Source organism: Phoenix dactylifera, chromosome 2, assembly GCF_051530095.1.
Source record: "Phoenix dactylifera cultivar Ajwa chromosome 2, Ajwa_hap1_PhDact_Kaust_v1.1, whole genome shotgun sequence".
In the NCBI taxonomy this organism is placed as follows: Eukaryota; Viridiplantae; Streptophyta; class Magnoliopsida; order Arecales; family Arecaceae; genus Phoenix; species Phoenix dactylifera.
This window is the reverse complement of record NC_143191.1, coordinates 24697146-24721638: the sequence shown is the minus strand read 5'-3', so window position 1 is coordinate 24721638 and position 24493 is coordinate 24697146. Positions and strand designations below refer to the sequence as shown.

The 24493-nt window shown below is 39.0% G+C and overlaps 2 protein-coding genes across 2 annotated transcripts; both read right to left on the bottom strand.

Annotated features, from left to right (window-relative positions):
* Positions 1–11397: 11397 nt before the first annotated feature.
* LHCA3 (PSI type III chlorophyll a/b-binding protein) lies at positions 11398–13013 on the bottom strand. The gene is made up of 3 exons (XM_039130797.2): positions 12720–13013; positions 12237–12298; positions 11398–12129 (listed from the first exon to the last, which is right to left on the bottom strand). The coding sequence occupies exons 1-3, from the start codon at positions 12873–12875 to the stop codon at positions 11514–11516; spliced, it is 834 nt and encodes a 277-aa protein (XP_038986725.1). The 5' UTR covers positions 12876–13013; the 3' UTR covers positions 11398–11513.
* A 2092-nt stretch (positions 13014–15105) lies between these two features.
* Positions 15106–21511, bottom strand: LOC103718476 (uncharacterized). The gene is made up of 7 exons (XM_008807326.4): positions 20834–21511; positions 18498–18596; positions 18263–18364; positions 18000–18119; positions 17220–17360; positions 16781–17131; positions 15106–15483 (listed from the first exon to the last, which is right to left on the bottom strand). The coding sequence occupies exons 1-7, from the start codon at positions 21335–21337 to the stop codon at positions 15187–15189; spliced, it is 1614 nt and encodes a 537-aa protein (XP_008805548.2). The 5' UTR covers positions 21338–21511; the 3' UTR covers positions 15106–15186.
* Positions 21512–24493: the final 2982 nt, after the last annotated feature.

Here is a 24493-nt window from a genome sequence, read left to right as displayed (position 1 = left end):
AGTCGACTCATACTACTCTGGAGTCGACTCGGCAAGCATCGGAGTCGACTCGCGCTTTTTAGGAGTCGACTCGCTGACAGGTTTTGAGTTGTATCTTTCTGTTCGTCTGTCTGTTTTCAGTCGGAGTCGACTCGTAATGTCCCAGAGTCGACTCGAGCCTGTGCCAGTGCTTCTGATACGCTTGGAGTCGACTCGAAATATCCCGGAGTCGACTCGAGTCTCAGACTTTGGTTCACATTGACTTCTTAACTTATCCAAATTGTCTTGAACCAAATCTAGAGACACTTACCATAAATTTACAAGGATATCACTGAAATACTAGATTGAATTCATTAGTAAACATAAGATATACTCAAATGCTTTGAGCTCATCAAAATCAAATAGGGTTATAATCAATCACTCCACATGCAATACATTAAATCTTCTTTCATGCAATCTATATTCCAGTCTGCAATTTTACTAGCACTGTTTTCATCCATTTTATGCCAAAGCTTTTCTTTGATTAGTTCAATATATAAATACCTTTCGAATTTAAATACCTATCTTTTTGTCAATTTCAAGTAGAAAACATTCTCGGTAGCCCAGAGAATCATTCAAACATCCTCGAAATAATATTTTTTCTTTTATCATTCAAAAATTAATTTCAAATCCGAGTGAACGTTCCAATTTTTATGCAACTCCAATCGCCTACCTGTGGATCGACCTCTTACAACCACTATTCTTCGAGTAGAACAGATAAGAGTAAATTAAATTTAAACTTTGTTCGTCGGTTCTAACAATGATCTGTTTAGCATATTTTTAGTTAGACAGAAAAGGACGAACAGAATTTTGGCGCCGTTGCCGGGGAGGCAAATCGAGAAGCAAGAACGATCACGAAGATCAAATCAAATTTTGGATGCCCGGAGTAAACGTACTCCGGTAGTAAGTTTTTATTCTTATTTTTATTAATTTTTCTTATTTTGATAATTTCTAGTTAATAATTTCGTAGTTATTAAATTCTGAAATTTGAAATTCGAAATTTGAAATTCAAAAAATAAAAAATTCAAAAATTCAAAAATTCAAAAAAATTTTAAATTCAAAATTTGAATTCTGAGATTCGAAATTTGAAGTTTAAAAAGAAAAAAAAATTTAAATCAAAAAAATATAAAAAAAATTATTATTTTTGCTAGTAATTGATAGGGTGCAATCCTCCGAGGTTATCATACCTCTATCGGGACTCCTCATGGAGTAATCTCCAGAGCTTATTCAACGGGCATTCGGAGATTGACTGACGCATAAGGATTAGTTTTAGTTTACATTCAAGTTATTCCTATATTAAAAATTAAAAAAAAACATAAAATTAATTAAAAAAATAAAAAAAAAATATAAAAAATTTTGCTTGCTCATTTAATCAATACAACCTAATGACATTGCATAAACTTTAAAAAATATATTGATTATTTGTTGCATTTAGTATTAAGCATTTGCATAAAGTAATTAAGGGCAAAACCCACTAAAAAGATAAGGTCGGAAAGTCATTACCTGTCCTTAGCCCAAAAATCACCACCTTGCATACTTATTCTAAGCCAAATTAAATTAAAATCAAATTAGACGTTGGCCTTAGGGTTTTCGAGCTCAATTAGGCTCTTGAAAAGAAGCTGCTGAAAGCCACTCCAGTGAGAATTTAGTAATTGGTGATGTCTAGGAAAGTTTTACAACAGTGAGAACTGTTACGGGTATTGTGGTATCGGTGTATCCCTTCTGGCACCACCACACACCCCGGGACTTTCCTGGTCACTGATTACTGGATTGCTTAACTGGTAAGCTCAAGCTTAATCTGAAAGGGAGATTAGGAGCTGTCTAATCTAGAAGAGAATTTCAGGAACTTTTTAACCTGATACATCTCTGTGCGACTAGATTTAAGAAGCTACTAAACCTCACTTAGTTCTGAGACTAATAGGGTCAAATTGTTGTGTGGTGTTGGTTGTGGTCATCTGTGTCTAGCCCTTCTCTTCTCTTAGGATTTCGTTCATTTTAGGAGTCAAATATAATGAAATGTTGATAATGTATGCATGGTAGAAGGTCATTAAGGGATAAGTTAACCCCATTTGATCCTGAGATTGACAGAACTTTTCATCACAACTTGCGAACTGTAAACAAACCATCAATCTCTACAATGGGTGAACATATTAGAACTTTGAATGAGTTGTTTGCACCCGCATCCGCTAGTCCCCCTACTTGCATAGTATTACCAATTAATAATGCAGCCCAATTCGAGATTCGGGCTGCAACAATAAACATGTTACCCAAGTTTCATGGGTTCGAGAGTGAACAACCCTACATTCATCTAAACAAATTTTTGACAATCTGTCAAATGTTTAGAAATCAAAATTTAGATGAAGAGGGTATTAAATTAAGGTTATTTCCCATGACTCTAGAGAATCGTGCCGCTGCATGGCTGTATTCCCTTGCTTCAAATTCCATCACATCTTGGGAACAACTATCTAGGAAGTTCATGGCTAAGTTCTATCCCATGGTAAAAACTGAAAAAATTAAGGATGCCATCAGAACTTTTAGAGGAAAATCTGAGGAGGAATTTTTCCAACTTTGGGAAAGATTCCATGATCTTTTGGTCAAGTGCCCGCACCATGGGCTTGACAAGGCTGATCTAGTATATTTCTTTTATAAAGGACTACCTTCGGCACATAGAAACATGATTGAGTCCATGCACAAAGGTAGGTTCATGGACCAAACCCCGGATCAAGCCTATGAATTTCTTGTTGACTTAGCCGAGAACGCCCAAAATTGGAGTAGCTATGGTGAGGAAGTAATTAGAGATGAGTTTGGGTCTAGAAAACCAGGTAATTATGAAATGAAAGCAGACCCAGAACTCAAAAATGTCATGTCCAATCTGGTGGCTGGAATGAACAATTTGAGTAAAAAGTTTGATGCTTTCACTGTTTCCACTAGTTCGAGTTCATACAAAGAGTCAAATCCCGTCATGAAAGTGGATCACGATTCATATAGTTTGTATGTTTTGTGTAACAGTCCTGAGCATCTAGTAGAGTGCTGCCCTAGTCTGCCTAACATAAAGGCCGAGCAAGCAAATGCTCTAAATTCATATAGTGCCTTTAAGAAGCCCACTCCCAACTCGTTCAGCCCAGTTTACCACCCTGATAATAGGTTCCACCCAAATTTCTCATACAAGCAAAATGAACCTATTCAGCATCAAGGTGGTCCACCAGGTTTTCAGAACAACTTCCCCAGGATAGGTCCACCACAAATGAACCAACCTTTGGTTCCATCTGTACCGCCTTATAATACCCCTATCCCACAGCAACCTTTACAATTAGAAACCATGATGGCTAATATGATGAAACAACAACAAGATTTTATCAAGCAACAACAACAGACCAATACAGCCCAAGCCCAGACTAATCAATTCCATGCGCAAGCAATTGCAAAACTTGAGGTTAGTCTGAGCCAAATAGCTAACTCTCTAGGGGATAGGAAGAAAGGTGAACTACCTAGTCAACCAGTGCCTAACCCTAGTAGACAACAAAATCAAGGTCAGATAGGTCAGTATCAAATCAATTCTAATGGAAATCCGACCTATGAAGTCTAGGCAATTACCACTTTAAGGTCTGGCAAGCAAGTGGACAATAAAGTCCAACTTCCTGAAAATGAAAAAGAAAATAAAACTGAATCCGATAAGAACCCTATTCAGAAGAGGGGTCAAGAACAGAACAAACCGGAAAAAAGGGAAGAACCCATAGAAACATACAAACCCAAGGTTCCCTTTCCCAGTAGACTTCAGGACTCCAAGAAACAATCTAACTTTGATGAAATCATGGAAGTCTTTAAAACTGTTCAAATAAATATACCTTTTCTCGATGCCATAAGACAAATTCCCTCCTATACAAAATTCTTGAAAGACCTCACCACGGTCAAAAGAAAAACAAGTATTCCTAGGTAAGCTGTTATGGCTGCACAAGCCTCATCTCTCATTCAATAATAGATTGCCCTGAAATTCAAAGACCCTGGTTGCCCAACTATTGAAATAAAAATAGGAGAGACGATCATCCAAAGAGCTCTATTAGATTTAGGAGCCAGTGTAAACCTACTTTCCTACTATGTGTACCAAAAATTAGGTTTGGGAGAATTAAAACCTACAAATATTACCCTTTCCTTAGCAGATAGGACAGTGAAGTACCCCAAGGGGATTGTAGACGATGTAATAGTAAAAGTAAATGAGTTTTACTATCCTGTGGACTTCGTTATCCTTGAGACTGAACCTGCAATACATCCAGACAGTCACACATCTATAATTTTAGGTAGACCTTTCTTAGCCACAGCAAATGCTGTGATCAACTGTCGAAATGGGATGCTGAAGTTATCTTTTGGCAACATGAAAGTCGAGCTTAATGTCTTCAACATAAGTAAACAACCACCAGCGACAAAGAAATCAATGAAGTTGACATGATTGAAAGTCTGGTTCAGGAGACTTTCTTACAAACTTATAATAAGGACCCTTTAGAAGCTTATCTTGCCCATTCCGAGGAAGGGGTCAAGCATGCGCCTCTTAGTTCCGTTCCCCTTATGAGCATAGATCGTCATCAGCCGACTGTTCTTCATCGGACTTGTCCAAAACCATTCTTAGATAATGGTTGAAAAAAAAAGGAGATTTACATTTTGTCTGGCTGAAGACATAAAACTTAGCGCTCTTGGGAGGCAACCCAACATATAAATATCTTCTATAAAAAAAAAATTACTAACATGCAGGTTTGGAGGATTTTGCCCCAATTTTTAATTTACCTACCCATATCAGGTAACTTCTCCTCTGTCCTCTTACTGCTTTAATTTTTCTTTAACATTGAGGACAATGTTAGATTTAGGTTTGGGGGTATTTTTAAGCATTTGAAATTTTATAAAAATAAATAAAAAAAAATTTAAAATTTTTTTTGAAAATTTAAAAAAAATTTACAACACACAAGGTATATAAAATCTAAGAGCCCAATGACTAGTTGGAAGTAGTGCAAAGTGAGTTCTTTTTGTTAAGTTCCTTTTAGTGAGTTGTAAGCTAATTAGTGCTTTGAATTTCACAACACATCTGGCCTGCATTTTCTAAGGTATAGGTTCGACATTGTGTTGAGAATATGGTAGCAACCTCGAATCCTGATGAACCATCTTTTTCTGATCCCCAAAAAAAAAAAAAAACTATTCGGTGGATTTAGTCAGGTACATCGAAAAGGGCTACCTATTGTCAAAGGTCAGCGGGCTTGTGATGAGGAACCCGAGCATAGGTCCATAGGGGAGTCTTGATGCCCGACACCTCATGCCAACTGGTGTGAGAATTGTCGACTAATTGCTCGCTACATGGAGGAATCATCACAGGAGTATAAGTGCACAATATATACACTATAATTTCTCTTTAATGAAAAAAAACAAAAAACAAAAAAAAAATGATGAAAAAAAAAATGTATATTGACCTTAAGAAAGACAATAGTGTGAAAGCCGTCGTTGTAAAAATTCGAGTAAACTGGAATATTACAGATAAAGCCCATGAAGTATTAAAGTAAATATCCACAGCTCTCGAAATTCTGCAGATAAGATGATTTTGAATCAGCAAATAGGTCTTGTCCGATCAATTCTTGGAAACTACCAATATTAGCAATATTTTGGAGATCCAAAATCTTAGCTTGTGCATGGTCCAAACTTTACTGAGCACTCAAGTATAAATAAGTCTTACAACTCCCTAACGGAAAACTTAATGACTTCAACTTAAATTGCATACTAACCTAGAATTTGGGCTACTTAGTAATTAAAACCTTGTGTGCTTTGAAAATTCTTATCAGTTATGTACTTGAAATTAGACTTTCATTTCACAAACCAAATTTTATTTTGGGATCGAAGTTTGTGGGTAACATCACTGCAAACCCTCACGAGACAATACTCGTCCACTAGGGTAACCTAGGGGTTTAACGGCTTGTTGCACGTGCTAAGTGCAATCGTAATGCTCTACGAAAGTGAGTATTTATCTTAGTTCATGTATATTTATATATATATAATAAATAAAACTTTTGCACTCTCATTTTATCATTGTCGCACTAAATTGCTAGAGACTAGCAATAAGCTGGTTGGGGGGTGTGATGAGAGCACAAAAGTGCAATCATCAGACCATTTTAATTAGTATTATAATTAATCATTAATAATAAAATTAACTAATTAACGTTGTATTTGTGTTTGAGTGCAAGTAATCCAAGAGACCCAATAACATTGGGTTTGAGCCCAATGCCCGGCGGCCCGAGCTCAACAAATTCCCCAGCTGCCATACAAACATGAAATCCTACGTCATCCATCAAGTCAGTCCCGCATCAAGGCCCCGCGATCATTTTCTTCTCGACCATCCGCCCAGCCAATCATCAACATCCCAAATAAATCCACTCCGTCCGCATCATCAACGAGTCCTCCTAGCAAGCCACGGATCACGCCATCATCACAGCCGTCCGTTTCAAAGAGTCCCTTTAGCCGTGAAGCCAAAGGTTCAAGCCCCTCCACGCGCCTCCTTCCTTCCGCAACAGCCCAGCTCCTTCCCAAATCGAGCCATCCGTACCACGCCCAGCTTCATCCCGCGGTCCGTGCGATCCCAGGAGACTCCAGCTCCTCCCAGCGAATCCCATTTGCAAGCCGAAATCCCAGCAACGCCAGAAGAAGGAAATAGGAAGCAAATCCCAGCTCTTCCGTGATCCCGTCGATCCCGCTTCCAATCCGGCACCCAAAGAAGGGAAGATCAGCAATCCAACGCGTCTCCTCCCTTCCGTTTTTCTTCCTCTTCCACGTGCAATCCCGACGATCATGCTCCCAGCCATCCGTGCCTTCCTTCCTTGCATCCACGGTCAACTCCTCACAGCATCCCGTGAAGGAAATCCACGGATCTCACGCTCGTCTACCCTCTTCCTCCTCCCAATGATTCCACGAGTGAGCCCAAGCATCGATCCAGCCGGCCGTGATTCTCCAGCAAATCGCAGCATCACGTCCGCAATCGCCCGTTGATCCCGTGATCGACTCCTCCCAGCATCCCCTCATGCCATTTCTTCCACCCGTCTGTGTTCATCACGGAAGACCGCATCCTCCCAGCAGTCCGTGATCAACGTTCCCCGAGATCCCAAGCGCCCATTTTCCATGTGGCTGATCTCTAGTGGGGACCTATAAAAGGGAGGGGAAAAGGAGAAGGAGAAAAAGCTTGGAGAGGTGGGTGGCCGGAGGGTCCACATAAAAGAGAAGAACAGGGGAGAGGGGTCGGTTTGGGAGAGAAGAGAGAATGCCTTGCTCTGTTTTCAACGAAGTTTGAAAACAGAGCATTGTGATTTTCTTTTTTTTTAGTTTTAGCTTTCTGTTTAAGTTTAGTTTTTTTTATTTATGAGAGCAATGTTTTTCTTTAGTTTGAGTTTATGAGAGCAATGTATTTTTTTTTAGTTTTATTTTAATTGAAAGTTTTAATCGAGAAGTTATGTTTTGAGTTTCAGAGCATGTTGTTCTTATTTTTAGTTTTATTTTAATTGAGAGGTTTTGTTTTGAGTTTTAATTTTTGAGAGTTTATTTAGGTAGAAAGTTGTATTTTATTCTGAAATTTTAATTTCTGTTCTGCAATACATTAAATCTTCTTTCATGCAATCTATATTCCAGTCTGCAATTTTATTAGCACTGTTTTCATCCATTTTATGCCAAAGCTTTTCTTTGATTAGTTCAATATATAAATACTTTTCGAATTTAAATACCTATCTTTTTGTCAATTTCAAGTAGAAAACATTCTCTAGTAGCCTAGAGAATCATTCAAACATCCTCAAAATAATATTTTTTCTTTTATCATTCAAAAATCAATTTCAAATCCGAGTGAACGTTCTAATTTTTATGCAACTCCAATTGCCTCCCTGTGGATCGACCTCTTACAACCACTATTCTTCGAGTAGAACAGGTAAGAGTAAATTAAATTTAAACTTTGTTCGTCGGTTCTAACAACGATCTGTTTAGCATATTTTTAGTTAGACAGGAAAGGACGAACAGGTAGGCTAGATCTAATCTAACAGAGCAAGAATAAAAGGATTGAGGGCTTACCTAGCTGAGGAAGAGATGGGGAGCTTCTTCCGGTAGCTTGTGCCGCTTCCTCCAGCGGCTCAGCGGTGGATCAAAGGAAAAGCATGAAGAAAAGAGGCATTAAGGAGGGAAAGATGCCTCAATGAAGAACTCCTTCGGCTTTTATAACCTGCTTCGGGGAAGAGGAGAGGAAGATCGGCCGTATCCGCAGCTGGTAGGCGGTTATAACCGCCTCGCAGGCTATTCCAGATGGGCCGCAGACTATGATCTCAGTCGGCCCATCTGGCCCGGTATTTACAATTATGGTCTAAAAATAAAAAAGTAGAAAAGATAAAAAAGAAAAATAGAGAATGGTATAATAGGGAGAAGCCAACAGCTTTTATGGCAAATCGTTGTTAAATAATTTTGTAGTAAATTTCTTCCCTCCTTTTTTTTGTGGATGAACTCCAATGTTTTCTGATGTTATTACCCATCTATAGGTTACCATTAAGGCTGCTAATGGGTCGGGTTGACCCGTGATCCGACCTGCGTAGATTCGACTCGATTCAAATTTTAGGACCTGTAGGTCTGGGTCAGGTCCTAAAATTGGACCCAAATCATTTTTTGGGTCAGATCTGGATTTACCGAAAGGATCTGATCCGACCCGAATGGACCCGAAGAGAGAGAGGAGTAAAAGCCCTAAGGGGAGTAGGTTCAAGCGTGGAAGGATCGCAACAAGCATAGGTTCACAGAATCCAAAGGAACCTCGGCCCGTCGGGATTCTCTCTTGATCTATTACACTGTTGATGCCTCTGGTGTCGCGGTAGCGGGCTTTTTTTTTTTCCTTCTGTTTTTTGGTTTTTGTTTTTTTTTAACTTTTGAAGAGAGAAAGTGAGGGAACACTGAACTGAATATGGGTCATGTGCTAGTTTTCTGCAATGGAATTGGATTTTGGAAGAAGGTCTGGGATTTTTTTTGTCCTCGTGAGAGGGGAGCTGGGAGACACCAAGTTCCGTCCAACCAGTCATATAGATAAAAAATAGTGTGATATGAAATTTGGCTTGTAGACCGACTTAGTTAGTAAGTCAGGGTCATCTGTTCTAACTGGAGGTCAATTGCAAGTCATTCAAGTCATGGGTCACCCAGCACCTCATAATTATGATATGACCAAATTAGATTTGCCCAAATTTTTTCCCAAAAGCGCAAAGAAAATGGACCCAATTCGAACCGAACCCGATCCGAACCCGACTCGGACCCGACTTGAACTTCAACCGGTTCAGATCTGGGTCCAAAATTAGGATCCGAACAAAAAATTGGATCGGATCGGGATCACTCAGAATCTGACCCGACCCGACCTATTTGCACCCTTAGTTACCATATCATTGTATTTTTTTTAATATTTTATCATTGTTTTTAAGCGTTGGTATGTCCTCTTATACTTCTGGACGGGGGTTATGTCTTTGGAAAAAAAAGGGTTCATCTTTCTTCGTGTGAATCTACTATTAGATTAGGCAATAACTATTTCAAGATCGATGTAGATGAATGAAGGAGAAGATTGGAGTACTTTGAGAGCTGTGCAATGCGTGGTCCAATGGACAATGCTAGGAAAGAAAAACAAACATTCTTTTATGGGAAAGATACAATCCGACATCTCTGCTATTTTGAACAACCAATTATAGAATTTTGATTCAGTACCTCAAAAATTTTACCCAGCACTCGATATATTCTGAGAGGGTTATTTTATGAAAAAAAGGAACCGATAAAGAAGTGCAAGAATCAGGCATTGCAAGTATTGATGGCCCAGAAGAAGCAGTACTGTAGCATGCCGAAGTACACTGAAAAAAAAAAGAAGCTCTTTTTTGAACTAAACTCTAGATTTAAATAAAATTGCAAGGACGCCGTTCAACTCGGGTTGTTCACAAGACAAACAAGTAATCAAGGACAAAGCTGAATTTAATTTGAACGGTTAGATTATATTCTTTTATTATTTCATTATTTTTTTATTGGATAAATCTTTTTGGGTATCCAATCAGCCCTCTCAACTTTAATGTCTCCTTTCCAGGCTTTTGCTGCCGCTTGCTGATCGCTTCTTGATCAAGAATGCCGAGAAAATGCGAACCCGGCAAGGGCATAAAACTATGGAAAGTAACTGCTGAACTTTGAAACCTGTTACCATTTGAGGTGGAGACGACCGAGGGTCTTCTCTACTCGTCGAGACAACAGGACCAATCTTATTAATAATTGGTCGAGAAGGTATTATATAAATTTCTTTACTTTGTGTAGGTATCCAAGATGTATTATTTGGATTTTTTTATTCTGTATGGATATCCAAGTTCTAGCCAATGCATAGCCGATATGGGGTCCTGATCTATTCAAATATAATCATAAGCATTTTGATTGACTTATGGTCAGCCCCAATAGACCCATGCTTCAGCGTCCCTTGGTCCATATAGACCATAGGCTGAATCCGCTCTGATATTATTTGCGACAATTTAGAATTTTATCTAGAAATGCTAGATAAAAGGTATCATTTAGTTTCTTTGGCTCTGTACAAGTACTTAACTGTTGTGGGACTAAACACACATATGAAATAAAACATATAATCCAAAATTCAAACCAGTGTCCCTTATCTAGATTGCAAGCTCTCAACAACTAAACCACAACTTGTAATATTATACTTTACGAGGTAATTTCTTATATAAATTTTCTATTATACGCTTCATGCTATTGTAGGCAATATCCTATAGTATGGCAAGAAACAAATGTACGAGGATAGCTGATATCAAACACTCAGTAAACGACGTCGCAAGATTTGATCCAAGAGTGAAGATGGGAGCCCAATTTGCATGCATGTGCTAGCTAATCACACTCATGCTCTAACCATTGCTTGTGTTCATCTGCAAATTCATAGACATATTGGGGAATGTTGTACGCTAGCTGGTAAGCCTTTGTGAACTTCTCTAGTTTAATTTCTTCTTTTTTTTCCTTCAAAAACAGTTTGAGTTCCATTCATATAGCGGTGGCAATCGGATTGGACTGGATAGGATACGGATTAGGTTTGATACAAGATAGATCAAAAATCTATTAACTCGAACTTGACTTGTTTAGCAAACGGATCCACAATCTACATCTGAACCTTATCATTTTATTAAATAGATAAAGTAAGCCGATCTATAATGGTTTGAATCAAAGATAAACAGACTAAATAGTTAAGCATTGTCATCCTTATATTCATGCACTAATTCCTGTGGGTATTTATTTATATGATTGCCTCCTTGGTACCTTTCATGGTTCATTGACTGTCATGAAGTTTTAAACATGTCACAGCTAGCATATCAAGTATCATTTGTACAACTTAAAAAGGATTTTTAAAGGCAGCAGCATAGCTAGTACAAGTTTTCGGAGAATGCTACATGAGTGGTTCAAGGAATCACCAGAGCCATGAGAAGGCAACGAACCCTTCAATGGAACTTGAGGCTGGTCAAGAGGTTGTTGTTCACTGGGTCAGCCAAGTGATCCAAGAGGTTCTGGAAGGGTCCAACACCAGTCACAAGGGCCTGAACAAAGTAGCCCACGATGGCCAGCATGGCCAGCCTTCCATTCTTCACCTCCTTGAGCTTCAGATCCTTCATGGACTTCTCATCCTTCCCCAATCCCAGAGGGTTGAACAAAGGTCCCCCAGGGTAAGGAGGGTCCCCTGAGCCCCCCAGATACTTCTCCAAGCCTAGGAAGTACTGCTTCCCCAAGCACCCTGGCCTAACCCAGTCCTGGAATCTCCGGTGCTCGGCGAAGCCCATGAGCGCCAACTCGAACACAAAGAGAGTGTAAGGATCGGCCCAGTAGTTGTAGGTTCCGGCTGGTGGAATGACGCCAGTCTTGAACCAAGGGAGAGCAGTCTCAGGTGGGATCAGACCAAGCTTTCCAAGGATCTCGGGTGCAATTGCTCCTACTGCACCCAGCATGGCATACCTTCCATTGATGACCTCGCCGTAGGCTAGCCATTTCGGCTCCATGAATCCTCCGGGGCCTTCCGGGTCCGATAGGCCCAGTGGGTCGAAGCCATAGTCACCTGGAAGGCTGCAAAGGTGGTTGTGGGAGACATGAGATTAGCTTCCGTAAGTTATGGACTCAGTGCTTGCCAGAAGCTAATTTTCAGTAGCTGGTTGGTATGAATCCTAGATTACCTTCCATCCAAGTAAGAGAGAGATTGTTTTGATGCAAACCAGAGCTGTCTGTCTGCTCCTTGCTGCACCAAATAATTCATGTCAGCAAAGGATAAGAAATGGCAATTGAAAGGAGATATGAAACTGAATGAAGCCTGCAAGTCAGTAGAAGCTCTTCTGCTTTCAGATTGCTATTCATGGGCATCAGATCGAGCATGCTGTGCTCGGTCCTGGTTAACCGACTACATTGACTTCATAGTTATTTATCAATGAAAAAAAAATGATATTTTTAATTCAATTCTGATGCAGTCCAATCTAGTGCAAATACTTTCCATCTATAGAACCATTCAGAAGAAGTTGATGATACCATGTACTCCATGAGGATGTATTTGTGATCCAGCATTTTGGATTGAAGTGTTTCATGAAATTAGTATATATGGAAAATTAAACTTGACAGTCCGAAGGAAGTACACTAGGGCAATGGATGAGTTGAAGTCCACTGACCTTAACAGGTGGTGTTGAACTTGCTCTAACAGCAAATGAAGCCTTTCTTGGAGAGCCAGCAGACCTGGTGGCAGTAGAATATTGAAGGGGCTTTCCTCCAAGGAGTTGTCTTCCAGCTTCCACTGAAGAGAGAAGAGCTTGAGTTGCCATTGCCATTCCTCTTTCCCCTCCCTCTTTCTTCTAGTTTCCGAATGGTTTGGGGATGTTCAATGTGTTTGTTGGAAGAGAAACCAGCTGGAGAGAGCAAAATAGACTTGTCTGAAGTGGTGGCGTGGGGGCATGGGAATCTAAATGGGGCATCTGGTGAACTTTGGAAAGATGAGGCTTGATCAGGATGCCCAATAGAACTGTGACACGTGACATGGTCACCAGATAAGGTGATCTTGTGGTTGTGGGCTCGAGTTGTGTGCGCCAAGTGGAAGGTTCTCACCCATTTGCTGAGATCCTGCTGCAGAGCCTTGGGGTGGACGAGGGGCTAATATTCTCTTGAAGATTTGTGGAGCACAAGAAGGGGCCAGAAGATTCGACATCCAACTATCAGAGTCATGGTTCTTTTGCTTCTGAAATAGATAAAAATGGTAGTGGCGAGCTCTACAATAAATACTTCTTGAACCCAATTTCAAACCGTGCTATGAAATGGTGCAAAGATTGGGTTCATGTATAAACATAGCGAGAGTTTGCGACTTAAGGGATTTCAATTTTTCTCCAAAAAAATTTTCCTAGATTTTGCAAGGATTGGTCAGACTAAATAAAAATATGAGATCTATCTCGGGATAACTCGCCACCCGTAATGAAGGTAGTTCGACTTCCGGTGGGAGTACTGCTTCTCCTCCGAACACCAATGAATATAGGGTCATTTGCTACTCGGCTCCCCAGAACTACTGGTCCTAGAATCAGAAATAAATAAACGTACTCCTCAATTGACTCAAAATTCCAATAGGAACTCAAGCTCAGATTGATGTTTTGTTCAAACTAGGCCGAGGTATGGCATTGGAAGGACCTTGGCAGCGTGCAAAAAGTCCATCCCGAGAATGACTTGAAAGTCATCCAGTTGAGCAGCCATTAGATTAGTCGTGCCTGACCAAGCATCGACCTTAATCAGCACTTCCTTAGCCAACCCGATGATAGACGAGTTCTGAGTTTACAACTTTCAGTACAGCTGTTATAAGTTACAGCAGCTAAACAGCTACAGGATTTTGGGAGCGATTAGCTACTAGAGCGGATCGTTACTGAGAGTTTGCGACTTAAGGGATTTCAATTTTTCTCCAAAAAAATTCTCCTAGATTTTGCAAGGATTGGTCAGACTAAATAAAAATATGAGATCTATCTCGGGGTAACTAGATATTGTTATATTATGGATTATGATTGTCAACTTGTACATATATAATCTAGATATCGTAATTAAAATATGGTGATAATGGTAATGTATTATCATCAATAATGGTTCATTTAATGGGTTAGATTGATTCTGAAACAAAGGCACCGATTCCCTTCCACTAATTTTTCCATTTACTTTAGCAGTTCTCATAAAATTTCTGAACAGATTATTGAATAAAACACCAGGAGAGAGAATAAAAAGAAATACTCAACATTTTCATTTACCAATACATTTTCTTTTTTTTTTTATAAGTGATGAGCTACACATCAGAGGCAGCCCTCTTCCAAATGCCCCTAACTGATGGATACTTGCTATATATACAAAAACTGAAGGGCACTTAATTTCTTTGTATGATATATATGCTGCTTGTACCATGAAACGTTACAGTTTATATGCTCACAATACAAAAGGAGAAACTTAACATGAGCACAATATTTTGCATCTAGCAGGCCATCATTCATGTGAGAGAGTTCAGACGAAGGCCATCTGCCATATGGCCCTCATGCTCAGCCCAAGCTAGAATTGATCAGACTTCAATTGTTCAAAAAAGCAGCTCAAACAAGGAAATACCAATCCGTAGAATCTCACCTTATCTACATATATTGACATGAACTTCAAGTACCAAAGAGACCTAGTATCTGTTTACAGCATAGATAATAAAGAAATGGTCACGAATGCTCCTTGAGTTGCATCTTTCAGGCATCGTCCAAGACTAGTATTCCAATGGTAGTAATGTTAAGAATAGAAAAAAGGGGGGAAAAGAAAAACCAGCAGTCTCATGAAACAAGGTTGACTGTCATGACCAAAAAGTACAGGGTATTGTAGTTATATCAGCTTGAAGCAATCTGTTTGTATGCTTCAAGTAATCAAATCAGTATGGGAGAGTAACAATGGTAACATCTATTATAAATCCCATGGTTGTTAACCATGGAAGAGTTCCAAAAAACAGTAAGATAATCTTTTCCTTTTTCTTCAAAAAAAAAGAAGAAGATGATGAGACTGATCAAATTCCATGCGACCAACTCAGGAAAATAAGCATTTAATCGCATTTAATCTCTTTATATCATCGTCTGATAGATCTAATCCATACTAAATGAAAGTTCTTCCACATAGTATTAAACTGCCCGAGTCTATTCTCTGTTTCTGCCTAAACCTCTCAAAGAGGTGATCTTCGCCAATTTGAAGTTGTACATAGTCATCCAAGTCAAATAAATATTCTTTTGGTCTGGTAACAAAGCAGCTACTATGAAGGCTTCCTACTTCTCCAGATATGCTGCTGCCTGCAAAGTCTCCAAGAACAACTGAGCAGCTGCTATTAACTTCAGGACTCCAGCTACCAAGACTGCTGCTTAAATAATTAGTGTCATCGCATGCACCATTTGCTTCCTGAAACACCAAGACATCAAGATGTTGTTTATTTGCATTCCATACACAACAGGACTTAGGTCAAATTAGTTCAAAAATAGGTGGAAGACAACACTTTTTGTTAGGTAAGATATTTGCTAGCAAGACTGAAGCAGAAAAAACAACATGAAACTGGAGAGAAACAATATGCAGGATTCTGCAAGTACCACCAGATCAAAACCAGAGGCAAGGAAAGGATGACGAAGTACGGCATGATCCAAAGATATTAAAATCACAAGACTCCGACCTGGAGTCACATGAAGTAAGTTCCAAGTATAACCATCCATATGACATTCGCTTGCCAAGAACCCGGAGCAATCAAATGCGCAGCAAGATGGCATAAGGTAATGCTGGACCATGTGATCTGTGCTGCATTTCCTTATGCGAGTAATTCTGAGAATCCATTTTGCACGCATGCATGTGCGCATGCACACACGTATCATTTAATTGTAAAAATTTCATGCATAAATAAGAGAGAATATCCATACAACAAAAGAAGTGAAACACATAGACACCCAAAAACAAATGCACACACACGCACACTAATCATCTAATTGTAAAAAATTCATGCATAAAAAAGAGAGAATATCCATATGCAAATGAAGTGAAATGAAAAGCAGGAGCTTTGCCAACTCAACAAGCTATCATCCCCCTCCCAACCCCCAGGGCAAGGAAAAGGGACTTGATCATTATTGTTGATATATATTGTTTATAATTTTGAAAATATATGGGAATAAAAAGAAAATTGCACAATTGGCATGCAATGTGCAACTAAACTCATGATAACAGTGGACAAAAAAGGCAGTATTTTGCACTTATAGTGCCATTAATTTTTGCAGATTAAAAGCCACGAATTTGCTGAATATTGTGAACTTGCAGAACAAAGGTCTTTGAACCGTTTAAACTGAACAGATGAACCTATAAATCTGGGAAAGTAGTTCTCCTGATGACGTGTAGAGTAAGTGAGAAACTGCTGTAGACTTATTTGCTAAAAAGATGTTAAGTGAAATGAGCAGGAAATGAAAAAAAAGAAAAAGCTACAACATACTAAATTTGGAAAGAAATTAGATGTTCATGGTGCTTAGTAGATCAGGCATTTGTTGCACTTTGTCCAATTTCTATGATATCACTTCCATCATCACAAGAAGAGTTTTCTAAAAGAAAAAGGGGAATAATAAAAGATGATTATCCAAGCAGATCCATTAGCTTGCAACATCACTTTCAAAATTACATAGTGAATAGACAAATGCTTGTAGGGAATGCGCATATTGATAGTTACCTTTACTTCAGGAGACAGCTTATTTCCTGGAACCACTGAGAAGATCTTGCCTTGGCTTGGTGTTGGTGAACCATCATTACTAGTTTCCCAATGCAGCCAAGGAAGTACAACCCCGTCTGTTTCAACAGGCATGGAAGCATCTCCTGTCAAAATTTCATGAGTTTCTGCTAGAGTATTATGCATAATGAAATCTCTGATCTTTGCGCTCCCTCCAATAGTAGAACTTGTTTCACTTCTTTCTCCATCATAGGATGAAATATCTGTGTCTTCAACGTTTAATAGAAAATCCTCGATATATCTCCCTGCCTCTTCAGTCAAACATTTGGATGTCCTAGTTCTGTCATTGCTCAGCTGGAACATGAATCCATGAAAGAAGGAAAAAGAATGAAAACCTGAAATAACATCAGCACACTAAAAGGAAGCATGACAGCAAGCTTACTCTTCTGGACCATGATGGACTCTTCAGTACGGATGTTTGTTTTGAAACAGGAAGTAACTCTCTAACAGCGCTAGTGAGCTCCTGATCACATTGCTCCTTAACTGATAATTCAGCCAACAAGTCCAAGGTACGTTTCTCTGACTGAAAAGCAAAAACAAGGTGAATATTTATTTGCCTCAAGTATAATGTAATAAAGTAATTACCATAAAAATAAGGAGGTTCGCAAGAAATAGCTACATCCAAAAGGTATATCTCAACAAACCGTTAACATTACAAACACGTGAAAGAAATAATTATTCACAGATAAACAAAAAGATCCGAATTACAGATAATTATTGATGCGAGAAGCTGAATGTCAACCTGCACGACTAAATGAAATATTATTTTCTCAAGCATGGTAAGCAATGAAAGCATGCAACAAGTAATGGAAAAGCCAAAAAAGAAAAAGATTTTATGGAACAGAAAGGCAGTGCAGACACGAAACAAAGTCTTATCCTGGAATGCCCAGTATACATGTAGCTTCATTGCACTCAATTTGTCCCATGAATTTCTTGTATATTTCCCAAAACATTCCCCATTTATTCCCATGCTGGGGGAAATTGAATCTCGTTAAGTTTCCATATTCTTGGGAATGCAATGGCAGAGTGGACAGTGGTCTAGGTGACTAATGAAACCATCGAACAGAACCAAATCATGAATCAAAATATCAACTATAAAGCCAATGAAACTATTTAATTCTCAAAAGAAGCATCCTGAAGGATTTAGTTAGTTCATCCATACCTGCTCCAGTTTGGTTGTGTAATTTCTTCTGATCTCAGCAATAGCTTGAGAATCATTTGAGCCATTTGACAGATTATATTCACCATTAAACATGGTTGAGGGCTCTGTTTTCGCTATCATCTGCAAACATATCATGTAAATTGGTATTAAATGTAAACATCTAAATTTAGCACTTGAGGCACTGGCGGAAACAGCAAAGATTATAGAAATAATGAGATGAATATATAAACTAAGATATTATTCCAAAAAAACCCTAAATTCACCTTTTCAACCTCCATTCTGATCTCATCAACTGCATGCCTTACTTCTTTACGCATGATTTCATACAATCTAGTCTCCTTACCATCCTCAATAAGGTGTTCTTTCTGAGAGAAGTGAAATATAAAGTCACAATGAATAGCTTCCTCAAGTGATAGAACTCTTAACCCCTCTCAAAGTATTCACAAACACATATTGGAGATAATCACTCTAAACTATCTTCCTTGAGCTGTAACAAACCTTTCTCTGGGCATAAACTGCTTCTATGGTCTTCTCAGTTGCACTTCTACGTCTATGACTATTCCGTGCTTCATCATCAGTTAGTGCAGATGAATGACCCTGTAAAAAAGGACGTGTCTTTTCATGTTTGTTTAGAGGTTCAAGATGAATGCACCAAGCCAAAAAAACTAAATTGTAGTATGATAGTAAAATATGAGAGCATTAAGCGGCCCAACATTCTCAACAAAAGCTTCCTTCGGTTTTTCTTTTTTTTTTTTAGGTGAAAAACCTCACTTTGGAATTATGTATGAAATCATACCTTTTCTAGATCTAACATATGCACCATCTACAAAGAGAAGAACAAGAATGTGATTAAAAGAGACTAGATGCGACTAATAAAAATGAACAAGCCTTTTCACTACAAATCTTATATCTGTCCCACTACAACAGAAAGCGTATGACTGCTTCTACAGTTTTTATAACATCATCAGCATTCCAAAAGATGCATTTTATGAAAGTGCGTATAGAATGATATGCCTCTTTGCAGAATGAAAGCTCAGAATGCAGATCTCTAGAAAGTGAAGATGGTCTTATAAGAATGACTTCCTAGCAGAAGCCATTCAAGCAAACACATTAAACCAAGGACTCAAGTCCCAGTGGAACGTCCCATGAGACACCGGGATGGGGTACCATCCCAAGTGTCGGGATAGAACTATCCCACCATTGTCGTAGCGGCCCGATCGGCACGTTTTGGGCCATCCCCTATCACAAGTGTTGGGATGGGGTGAGGCAGTAAGTAGCACATCCCGTTCCATGGGAAAACCACGACGGCCCCGTTGAACAAGATTTAAAACCTTGCTTTGAACTTCTACTGCTTATTTATGTTTATCCATAATAAGGCCTTAACCTTCCTAACGAATATAACTACATTCTGCTTTGTTAAGTAATATCACACCGGATCAATCAAACAAACAAAGGTTTGATGTTCACCATAAGCAAACTAAACTGCCACCCTTGATGCATTTTTGTTTCTATACTTCTCAAGTAGTGCTTTCCTATTTGATGTGGCTGTATGTGGTCAAAAAGTCTCTGCATTCAATTATTTCATTTCTAGCTTACCTTGAGGATATGTTAGACCCTCGTAAGCTTTGGTTTTTCCTGCAGGTTTTACTGTCATACAACCTAGTGCCTTCCATAGATGAGGACACTAGTCAATAGGCGTTAAGCATAAAACCAGGTAACACGTAGAGATAGTTCCCAAACCCATCCATTGGGGTAAGCCAAGAATAATCTTGGTGTAACTTCAAGGGAGGGTTGAGATCATGTAAGAGTCAATCATGAGCTTTGTTCAATCCTGTTATGTATGACCAGCTAGGAGTTTTATTCCTTAGCCACCGCCCTGCCTCCCCCAACCCTCCCCACCCCACTTTAATTGCAGGAGGACCGACTGTTATTGTTGTTCTTCTGCTTTCCTTTTTCAATAATTACTTATCATGATGGGAAGTTTTGATTGCAAGGTGTTTTACATCATATCATCTTCAAAAACAAAGATATTAAGAATCAAAAGCCATATTTAATAACCCAGGACCTCATCTATAAAGGCTAGCCAGAAGGTATTATTTGGATTTCTTGCCCTGTATAAATATCCAAAATCTACTTAGTGTATAGCTGATGTGGGACTAAACATATACTTGCACGCACATATAACCTTTAAGGGTTGAATTAATTCACTATCAAGCAGTTCAGAGAAGGGGAAAATAATGTTATGGGTCCATCAAACAAGGATCCAATTAGCAATTTCATTTCATCCATGCATCTATCTTCACAGATATAATTTTAGGATTGCTTCTGCAAGTCCAAAAGACTTGATTAGATCAGTCGAGGTGTGTGTTGGAGCTTGTAAAAGAGATAAACTTGAGGTGGTCCTGAAGTATAGTATCTGGAAGGACAGTTAGTATCCTACAATAGTCTTTTACAGGGTCAAAAGAAGTTATAACAATATGGCAACAAAGTTATAAGTGATTATGACTTAACAATCGTAAGAAGCCTTTGCATTTATTAACAAACATCAACAGAAATTTGACAAACAAGAGTACCTAAAACATAAGTCTTAGTCCAGAACCTGGTACACAACAGTGCAGCATCCTCTCAAAGATCTTAACTTGGAGGGTACCACATATTAAATTCCACCAAAAAATTCATAACGTAATATGACAGACAAAAAGAGATCAATCTCATAAACATGGCACTACACTAAAACAGCTTCACGTAATGACAGACTTCCGAGTTCATATGAGGTTCCAGATCACCAAAATGATAACTTTAAGAAGTTGAAACCATAAACTGATCGGATGTACCTCGGAGTCGCTGTACCGATGACGAGCAGCTGACACGGAGCGCTTCCTCCTATATCTGCTCTCAGAAACGCCCTTGCTCCCACCACTGTTTTCCAAAATGCCCTTTCTTTCCTCTGCCGTTCGGCTGGGGTGCCTCGACACCGACCTCCCCCGCCGGCGGAATGAGTCCGTCTCTGCCCCGTAGCCAACGCAACCACCCCGTTTTCCGGACCGGACAACCGCCGGCCTCATTTCCTCGTCCTCCTCCCCTTTGGATCCAAAGAACTCGTAGGCGAGATCATCTAGGCTAATCTCAGGGAAGCCCGCCCTATTCACGAACCTAGCCCTCGGCGACAGGAACTCTTCGGATTCAGGCGGCGGAGGCCGTGGGAACCGGCCGGAGTAGCGGCTGAGGCTCCTCGACTGGCGGTGGCCGCCACCGCGGCGGTTGGAGGAGCCGGCGTCCTCCGCGGCGCCGCCGATCGTGGACCTCTTGGTGCCGGATTTGAAGGAAGCCGAAGCCATTAATGGCGAGAGAGGGGGGAATAAGCAGGGCGGGAGGGTCGGAATCGAGAGGAGAGATTAGAAGAGTCGAAAGAGAAGAAGGGGAAGAGCGAGAAAAGAAGGCGGAAGATCGAAATTTTGAAATCCTAACCTCCTTCTAACGTGGATTTATAGGTACACTGAATTTTGTAGAATACACCTCCACTGTGTTCGCTCTCATTAAAAATGAGTCAACGGTATATTATGACTAAAAAAACAGAGAGTACCAATATCTATTTCCTTGTTGATATTTCTAATTTTCTTCCTTAAAAACAATGTTTTCTGGATTGTTGATGAATTCTTGAATTTTTCAGCTTTTTTTTCCTTGACCAAATATTTTTGAAAATTCAATTATTTAGAATTACTTCATTACTGATAAATTACATTAAATTTATCATTTATATGAGGGCTCATTTGGTTCGTCGGAAAAAAAAGAGGGAAAAGTGGAGTCAATGGGAAAGTAATGAGATGTCTCTTGTTTAGTTAGAGTTTTCAAAGAAGAGGGATGAAAAAATTATAAAGGAATATGATTTCCACGTTTCATCGGAAAGTCTTTTTCATGAGAAATATGAAAAGTTACTTTTCTGTGAGTCGGAAATCACTCCATTTTTATTTTTTCTCAAAAAAGTCCTTCAGCATTAAAAAAATATTAAAGACCTAATTTTTATTAAGGGTATAATAGGAATTACACATAATTTTTTCAGGAAAGTGAATGGTCAACTAAACATAAATACTCTGTAAATCTGTCATTTTTCCATTGTTAACCAAACATGCCAAAAGTAATTTTCTAGGCATCCTCTTCTCAGAAATCTGTTTTTCAAAAATCATATACCTAGGAGAAAAAATGTTTTCCGCGAACCAAACGAGCCTTTGAGCGATTCCTAACTAAAATATACTTAGGAGTAACAAATTATGATGGTATAAATTGCTGCTGAACCAGGCAAAACCTTATTACCCAAAAAAAAATATAGGAAAAGCAAAAGAAGAATTGACCTCCTTTCACACCCATCCATCATTGAATCTACATAAATCTTAAAGCACTCCAACTCTATCATTCATCCACTGCACAGATCTCAAAGGAGCAGTGGATCATCCAACGGCGGAGTAGACCCGATTGCTGCTCTTCTGTTGCTCCAATAAAAAAAACCATAGATCACCGGGTTCCTTTTTCCTTGCAGCTACTCAACATTTTGGAATGCTATATTCCAGCAACTATCAATCTCAAATCCATTCCTGGCCATCAAATCTCTTTGGACACAATAGAAATCCTTAGTGATTCAACCTAGGATGGGACTACTTGGCTGCTACATTTTGCTAGATCATATGGAAAGTGTGAAATAAAAAGCTTTCTATGTCAAATTTTGCTAGATTTTTCAGGCTGGACTTACAGCTTCCAACTAGAAGTGCCAGCTGGCAATTACCGGTCTATGTTCTTTACTTTCTCATACTCCTCTCTAATTATATAATCTCTTCAAGCTCCTCCCTCTTTTAAATATCCCTCCATGCTGTAACTCATCTTCAACTCTCTATCTGCTATCAATACTATTTCCGATTAAATAACGTTACTTTTATTTTGAATCCTTTCTTGATGCATCTCAGTGAAGTTTTCCATTTTTTTTTCAAAATTCCAGACTTGTCTCCAAGGGTGCTTTCATGCAACAATCTTTCCCCTTCCCTACCTCATCTATAACTATTTGAGTCCTCCATTTCCATTTGAGAGATTCATCTACAAGAAAGCTGGGATCTAGGCTTAAACATATACTTAGGGGTCCTGAGGGAGGCTACAAAAGAGTAAGCAGAGGAGGGATAATGTTGGCAGAGAACATGTTACATTCTAGCTGTGGCAAAGATTGTTAGACAGGGGAGTGCAAAGGTATATCTTATTCTTCCTTCTTTTTTTTAGAAGGATGGATGACCCATCAATTCGTTACATGAGATTTTGAGATGAACATAAGAGGGGTATAGCAAGAAAGATATGGTAGTTAGGGAAGAACATGAAGATCTAAGAAAAATAGAATGATGCAAGGATTTGACAAAGGGGACAAGCATGATGATTGGTCAACTTGACAAGACGAAAGTGCTGCAGAATCTTTCACAACCCCTGGGGAAAGTGACAAAAGCAAATGGTGAATGCATGGCCGCAACCCAGCCAAAATTTAACAGCAAACGAGCCATTCCACAGCAGGCTGTAGCTGCATTTAGACGCCAGTATGTTACTGGTCTATGTGTTTGTTTCTTCTCTGCTTCCTTTTCCGAGGGAATGCTGATTCAGAACGGCCCTTCCCGAGAAAAAAGCTGAATGCATGCGGATCTCCCAAGGTCTGGCGCGCCCCAGCCCTCACTTGATTGGCTTTTCATCTAGTGCAGATTGGATAGGTAATTTAAAAAAATATATATAGGTAATTTTTTTAAAAAATAGCATTAGGGACAATAAGGTTGGATGGAGATTCAATAAAAAAAATTATCGATCAATCCGATCTACTTATTAAATAAATCAAAATTTTTGAATCCGACCAATAGATAATCTACTCCGACCCACCGTCTATGTAACTCATTCATTAAACAGTTCAAACTAGATTAGATAGATTAGATGAATTTTTAACCATTTAAGTAGATCGAATTAAATAGGTTAGAAATAAATTAAGTTTCAAACAGTTAAATAGATTAAATGGATCAGATTATGACCCAACCTAATTACTAAACAGATCAAATGTTAAAGATTTAAATCTGAACCCAACCCATTTAATATATAGATTTAAATGGATTAGCCTATTTACGATCTAAATTTATTTATGTCAAACCGAAATATGCTTAAAGCGGGTTATTCAGAAGTCGGATTGACGGACCGAATCACAAATTACCATTTTTATATCTAGACTGGGTTCCACCTGGTCAGGTTCGTGTTTGTTCAACTCAACAAAATCAAACTAAGATCCAGCTTCTGTCTCCAGGACAGGTCGAAACCAGCTTTGAGGCTATTATTGGCCAAGGACTCGCTTTGCATCCCATGGAAACAATATTTCACATAACCACCAACTTCATGCAAAGTCTATATTTACAGACCCTAAATACACTTGTGCCATTGTTCTATCCGAAAACCTGGTCAACTCTGTTACTAAAATGACCTTCCTCTAAGCT

Excerpts from the sequence above, each read along its gene's own strand:
- LOC103718476 (XM_008807326.4), bottom strand. The coding sequence starts at position 21,337 with ATGGCTTCGGCTTCCTTCAAATCCGGCACCAAGAGGTCCACGATCGGC. Across the intron at positions 18,597-20,833 it reads ATCGGTACAGCGACTCCGAG|GGTCATTCATCTGCACTAAC; the intron begins GTACATCCGATC and ends CCTTTTTTACAG. Across the intron at positions 17,361-17,999 it reads ACACAACCAAACTGGAGCAG|TCAGAGAAACGTACCTTGGA; the intron begins GTATGGATGAAC and ends TTTGCTTTTCAG.
- LHCA3 (XM_039130797.2), bottom strand. The coding sequence starts at position 12,875 with ATGGCAATGGCAACTCAAGCTCTTCTCTCTTCAGTGGAAGCTGGAAGA. Across the intron at positions 12,299-12,719 it reads GTTCAACACCACCTGTTAAG|CAAGGAGCAGACAGACAGCT; the intron begins GTCAGTGGACTT and ends TATTTGGTGCAG. Across the intron at positions 12,130-12,236 it reads CTCTCTTACTTGGATGGAAG|CCTTCCAGGTGACTATGGCT; the intron begins GTAATCTAGGAT and ends CCACCTTTGCAG.